This window comes from Austrofundulus limnaeus, unplaced genomic scaffold (assembly GCF_001266775.1).
Source record: "Austrofundulus limnaeus strain Quisiro unplaced genomic scaffold, Austrofundulus_limnaeus-1.0 Scaffold484, whole genome shotgun sequence".
Classification (NCBI taxonomy): Eukaryota; Metazoa; Chordata; class Actinopteri; order Cyprinodontiformes; family Rivulidae; genus Austrofundulus; species Austrofundulus limnaeus.
In genome coordinates, this window is record NW_013952886.1 from 168,788 (window position 1) to 175,858 (window position 7,071).

The 7,071-nt window shown below is 43.2% G+C and overlaps 1 protein-coding gene across 1 annotated transcript in view; it reads left to right on the plus strand.

Moving 5' to 3' along the window:
* plekhg4 (pleckstrin homology domain containing, family G (with RhoGef domain) member 4) overlaps positions 1 to 7,071 on the plus strand; it is a gene marked incomplete in the record, with an annotated part of 75,070 nt that overhangs the window by 43,722 nt on the left and 24,277 nt on the right. Inside the window, 4 exon segments of the mRNA XM_014025558.1 lie at positions 550 to 747; positions 846 to 2,544; positions 6,114 to 6,278; positions 6,658 to 6,781. Coding sequence (XP_013881012.1) covers positions 550 to 747; positions 846 to 2,544; positions 6,114 to 6,278; positions 6,658 to 6,781 — 2,186 coding nt within the window.

The window sequence follows — 7,071 nt, forward strand, 5'->3', positions numbered from 1 at the left end:
GTTTTGTTTTTGTCATTCATTATAATTATTATTGTTAGAATTTTTTTTTGGAAAAAGATAACATTTTTTTCTTCTTTATGCTGCCTCGCATTTTATTTGTGATTTGTATTTTTATTGTATATAGAAATTTATTTTTTTAAAGAAATGAATAAAGTCTAATAATACTAATACCCAGCTGTTGCTGCTCTGAAGAACATATTTCAAACGTTACAAAGTGATTCACCAACTTTTGTTTGGAGGACAGAATTTCTAAACCTTCCAGCGGTCAGCCTGATGTTAGGAGGAAAAAGACATTTCTGTCATGAATCAAACATCTGTATTTCAGCTTTAAGGGTCTATACACAGCTTTTATTTGATGCACAGATTGAGCAGCAGTGAGCTCAGAAAAGATTATTTAAAGGAAACCACGACTATTTGCAACATTATACATTATGTCATAAATGCAAACCTCCAGACTCTGAGTTCAGATGTTTTCCTGCAGCTGATGGTTTCAGAGCTGCGGGACGCTCACCTGTCTGAGCTCACCTGTCTTCATCTTTTCTTCTCCAGGACTCTGAGTCTTTGGACAGCTGCATCCAGAAAGCTTTGGCAGCCCTCTATCCACCTTTCCAGGCCACATCCTCGACCGTCCTCTGTCAGGTTCTCAGTGTGGTGGACAGATGTTACAGAGGGGACGGCCTCCGGTACCTTTTACACTTCCTGCTGCCTGCAAAGCACTTCCTGCAGGACCTCCAGCAGGTTGCATGTGTGAGTATCTGGACTGGACTGGACTTTGGTACTCTGGAGCAGGGTGGTTGTTTCAGTTTGTAACTGATTCTTTGTTTTCTCACCACTCTCTTTCTCAGTCTCCTTTCTACGGCCGGCTGTTTCGTCATGAAGGTTGGCCTCTGTGTCTCCAGGAGAAGGTAGTCGTTCAGCTCTGTCCTCTGGACCAGCACCTCCTTCGTCCAGGAGACTTTTACCTGCTGGTTTCTCCTCCTGCCTCCTGCAGGAGCGGCGTGGACACCAGCCCCCGCCTGCTCCTGTGCAGCGTCTCGTCCGGCTCCCATCATGTTGAGCAGCAGGAGGTGCCGAGGGCAGCTTTGAAATCACTCTTCAGCATGTCCTGGCTGGACTGCGTTAACAGGGAGAGGGAGCGCAGAGGAGCGGCCAGGCTGGAGTGCTGTGTTCTCCTGGCCCACGGAGACGTCTTCAGGGTCCCCTGGGAGGACGTTGTCCACCCACAGTTCCTGGGTCGCTCACAAACCAACCCACAGGAGGACATGGACTCGTTAGTTAAAGACGGAGACGATCCAAACTCCTCCAGGCAGGAAGTTGAGCCCCTCCCATTCCATTCTGACCAATCAGCAGCAGGCAGTGGGGGTGAAGACTCTGAAGGGGAGTATGTCGAGCTGACGGAGCTACCGCTGCCTCGCTTCTACCCCCAGAAAGGATCTTTAACGCAGTCCATCAGCTTGCAGAACCGAGCCAGGACCACCCCAAACATTCACACTCTTGTGACGGAAGAACAAGCTAACACGCACAAGTACAGAACTGAGGCGAAAAACGCACACGCTAACACACACGCCAACACACATGCTAACACTCAGTCATATATGACAGAGACACATGCTAACACTCAGCCATATATGACAGAGACACATGCTAACACACATGCTAACACTCAGCCATATATGACAGAGACACATGCTAACACACAGACATATATGACAGAGACACATGCTAACACACAGACATATACGACAGAGACACATGCTAACACACAAGCTAACACACATGCTAACACTCAGCCATATATGACAGAGACACATGCTAACACACACGCTAACACTCAGTCAGAAATGACAGAGACACATGCTAACACACACGCTAACACACACGCTAACACACATGCTAACACACACAAACATGTTACGGACGTATACGCTAAAACGCACAAACATATGACTGACACTGACGCTAACAAACAAGCTAATTCACACGATAACACACACAAACATGTGACTGACACATACACTAACACACAAGCTAATGCACACAGTAACACATGCCAAGATGTGACTGACACATACGCTAACACTTCAAAACATGTGACCCAGACACATGCTAGGACACACGAACATTCAACCAAAACACTTGACTGTGACACACACTGTAACACTAACACACAGATTGACAGTAACACGCACTCTTCCGACAGTAACACACACTCCTCTGACAGTAACACACACTCTTCCAACAGTAACACACACTCTTGTGACAGTAACACACACTCTTCCGACAGTAACACACACTCCTCTGACAGTAACACACACTCCTCTGACAGTAACACACACTCCTCTGACAGTAACACACACTCTTCCAACAGTAACACACACTCTTGTGACAGTAACACACACTCCTCTGACAGTAACACACACTCCTCTGACAGTAACACACACTCCAGACTCCTTGAGGAGAACCTCAGCCAGGATTCCTGCGGAGGCCGCCTCCTTCCTCCCTCCTCTTCCTCTGATCCTGTGGAAGATGAGGAGAAACTTGAAGGTACATTTTCTGACATGAAGGCTGAAGCTGCTGCCTGCCATCAGCAGGAGCGGGGTGAGGGAGAACAGAGCAGGGAGCCGGAGGACGAAGAGACAGTTTGTGAGGAAGAGGAGGAGGTTGTAGAGGGACAGCAGAAACTTTTACAGGAAGCAAAGTGCAGGAGCAAAGATGAGGTGGAGGAAAGTGAAAAGATGGAGGGTAATGAGGGTAATGGAGAATTGGGACAGAAGTTGGAGGGTAAGGAGGTCATGCAAGGTCTGACACAGCAGGAGGAGGAAAAAGAGGATGAGGAAAAAGAGGTGGAGGATGAGGAAAAAGAGGTGGAGGATGAGGAAAAAGAGGTGGAGGATGAGGAAAAAGAGGAGGAGGATGAGGAAAAAGAGGAGGAGGAGGTGAGGAAAGAGGACAAGAAGGAAGCTGAGAAAATAAAAGGAGGTGCAGAAGAGTGCGAGGATAAAGACTCCTATTTTGAAAATAAACAAGAACGCACTGAGGACTCTGAATATATAACACAAAAACAGCACATTGAGGAACTTTATTGTGAAAATATCAAACAACAAACACATCTCGAAGACTTTTATTGTGAAAGATACTCACTGCAGTCACTTCAAGATGATTTTCTTTGTGGAAATATCAAACAAAAAGCACATCCTGAAGACTGTTATTCTGAAACTGACACAGCTCTATCATATTCTGAGGACTCTTATTGTGGAAACAGTAAACAGAAAACAAAATTTGAAAACTCCTGTTTGGAAAAACACTCAATGCATTCACATTCTGAGGACTACGTTCATGAAAATATTTCCCAAAAAACTCAACTTGAGGACTTGTGTAGTGGAAATATCAAACAAGAAACATATCTTGAAGACTCGTATACTCAAAATGACTCACGGCAGTCACAGTCTGAAGACTCTTATTGTGAAAGTAGCACTAACAAAACACCACCTGGGAATTCTTATTGTGAAAAAGACACACTGCTCTCATGTTCAGAAGATGACTCTTATTGTGGAAATATCAAACAAGAAACACATCTTGAAGACTGTACTCAAAATGACTCATGGCAGTCACAGTCTGAAGACTCTTATTGTGAAAATTTCTCACAAAAACCACAACCTGCAGATTCTTATTGTGAAAATGAAACACTGCTGTCATATACAGAGGGTGACTCTTATTGTGGAAATAACAAACAAGAAGCACATCATAAAGACTCACCTGAAGAATTTTATTGTGAAAATTTTACACACAAAGCACAAGCTGGGGATTATTATTGTGGAAATGGCAAGCAAAAGAAACATTCCAATTTTCTTGTGTGCGGAAACAACAATTTGCGATCACATTCTGTGTCAAATTGTGAAACTAATGCACAACAGTTACCTCCTGACGACATTTTTTGTGAAAACTTTGCACAAAAAACATGCTCTGTCCTTTCTGCAGAAGTGAAAAGACGACAGTCTCATTTTGAGGAGTCTTACTCTGAAATTTCAGAACAAACACCTTCTGAAAACTCTTATTTTGAAAGCAGCACCCTTCAGGGTCCCTTCAAGCAGTCAGATAAGTTGCCTACAGTTTCTGACTCACTACAAACACAACCCAATGACTGTCGATCTGAAAGGACAATACATACACAACCAGAAGACTTTTATTCTGAAAACCCAAAACAAACACAGCCTGGGGACTTCTGTTTTGAAAGCACTATACAAAACCATCCCGAGGACTCTTATTCTGAAAAGGCACTAAAGACATATCCCATGGATAATTATTCTGAAAGCACAATACAAACAAAATCTGAAGAGTTTTATTCTGAAAACACAAAACAAACAAAGCTTGGAGACTTTTGTTCTAAAAGCAAAATACAAAAACAGCCTGAAGACTTTTATTTTGAAAGCAAAATACAAAAACAGCCTGAAGACTTTTATTTTGAAAGCAAAATACAAAAACAGCTTGAGGACTCTTATTCTGAAAAGACACTTCAAACGTATCCCAAGAATACTTATTCTGAAAGCACAATACAAACACAACCCAAGGACTGTTATTCTGAAAGGACATTACAAGAACAACCTGTAGACTTTTGTTTTGAAAACACAGAACAAACAGAAATTAAAGACTGTTATTCTGAAAGGACATTACAAAAACAACCTGAAGACTTTTGTTTTGAAAACACAGAACAAACAGAAATTAAAGACTGTTATTCTGAAAGGACAATACAAACACAATCCAAGGACTGTTATTTTGAAAGAACACTGCAAACCCAACCTGAAAACTTTTGTTCTGAAAACACAGAACAAACACAACTTGGAGATTTTGTTTCTCGAAGCACAATACAAAAACAGCCTGAAGACTTTTATTTTGAAAGCACAATACAAAAAGAGCCAGAGGACTCTTATTCTGAAAGCACAAAACAAACTCATGGTGAGGACTCCTACCTTGAAACTAAAGCATCAGAAGATCCAGGTGAACTCCATGAGTTTGATGGAGAACAACTGAATGTAGAGATTAACTGGGAGGAGGATGAGGAGCACAGCCGTGAGAAGACGGGAGGCCGAAGATCTGCAGATCCTCAAACAGAAGGTACAAACTCTGTCTCCTCCTCCTCCTCAGTTTCCTCCTTTTCTTTCATCACCTGCCTCCCTTCAAACTTACTACCTCCTCTGATTCACCGCATCATTTTCACCCCCTTCATTTTGTCTGATTTCACTGCATCAGTCCTTACCACCTCCTCACTGATTCACTCCATCAGTCCTGGTCTTCTTTTCTGATGTAAGTTGTTGCAAGAAGTGTCTCTGTCCCCCTTCTTCTTGTAGCAGGGGACAAAGTTGGCATCTCATTTCTTTGAGCACGAGGCCCTATCTTCAACAGGGACACCAGAGTTGGTGGAGGGGATATAAGCTTAGGTGTATACAGTAGCTCATTTTAGGATCTCTATATGAATTCTGTCATTGCCTGGGTCTTTAGCAGCAACAAGGACCTTCATTGTTGTCCTTGGCTCTTCCTTGCTAGGTCCCGTATCAAGGGCGTAAATGTTGTGCCGGTAACCAGCCTCAACTGTGTCATTGAGTTCTGAATAATGGTCCACCCTCTGCTTCATGTGACAAGGCTTGTCCTTTACCAGTGGTTGATGACAGTTTTCTTCCGATAGGGTCCAGTAGCCTTCTTGAAATCCTTGCAAACACCAGACATTGCCCAAATCTTCAGCCAACTAAATGCAGAAGTAGAGCATAAACTGATTCTATTTTTTGAATAAACGTTTAATTTCTGTTTCAACTTAGTGGTTAAGACTTGTACATGATCACGATAAGTCAAATGAGAATCCAAAGTAATTCCAAGATATTTGTAGGTAGTGACAATATCAAGGGGTTTGTTTAAAAAAGTGAGTTGATTTGTTATATTGAAATGTGTAAACGTAACATCCCAGTGCTGAAGACAGCTCTGGTTCTGAGCTCAGGTCCAACGAGTACAGGAAGAGTTTTTAACTCATCTGATGAACTTTAGAATTCAGAATGTGTGATCTGGATCATTATCTTTGTATTTATTATCACGACTTTGTGTGTGTGTGTGTGTTACCTCCACAGTTTACCATCACGGCTCGTCTCCTGTCCAATCAAATGTCAATGTGTCTGCTGGTACTGGTCCAACAGAACCAGAACCATCACCAGCTGCCTCTACAGTCCAGTTCCAGTCCTCCCAGTCCAGCTTCTACAGTCAGCTGCTGCGATCTGGAGCTGTGTGTCTGCCTGGTAACCACACACACACACACACACACACACACAATGCAAACACCAGACTGGGTTTTTAGCTATAAACTCTTTCATTTGTACAGATTTTCTGTTTTACAACCAGAAGTACATTTAGCTGTGTTGTAAGTTTTGTATGTTCATTTATTGCTTTTTTCCCTCATTTTTTTATTTATTTAAAGTGATTATTAAATATAGTCCGGCTCACCTCAATGCACATCATGAGTTTTAGAACCAATCTGGACCTTATTCCACTCTGAGGTTGCTCATGGTGAGAGGCTCATGCTGGTGGGGGTCCTACATATCCCCCCCCCCCGGTTTGACTCGGTCTTATTAAAGTCTTCCTCGGTGCATCAGAGTCCTAACTCTGTGTTTCCTGCAGGAACTAAAGACCGAGGAGGACGAGCTCTGCTGACCGTCTGCAGTTTAAGCCCCGTGTGGTCGAACCCCTGCTGCGACAGTGCAAGGCTGCTCCGCCTCCTCCTCTACTACACCTTCACTCTCAGGTACGTAGCTCTGAATGTTTTACAGCTCCCTCTCAGAAAACCCTGTCTCTGACATCACTTCCTGTGTGAATCAGGAAGGAAGTGCGAGCCTTGGGGCTGACGGTGCTGGTGGACGCTCGTGGAGCTGCTCCTCCCTCTGTTTTGTTCTCCGCCCTCCGGTTGCTGCAGGTAGGGAGGCTCCTGGTGGTTTAAAAGCCAGAACTATCTATCTATCTATCTATCTATCTATCTATCTATCTATCTATCTATCTATCTATCTATCTATCTATCTATCTATCTATCTATCCATC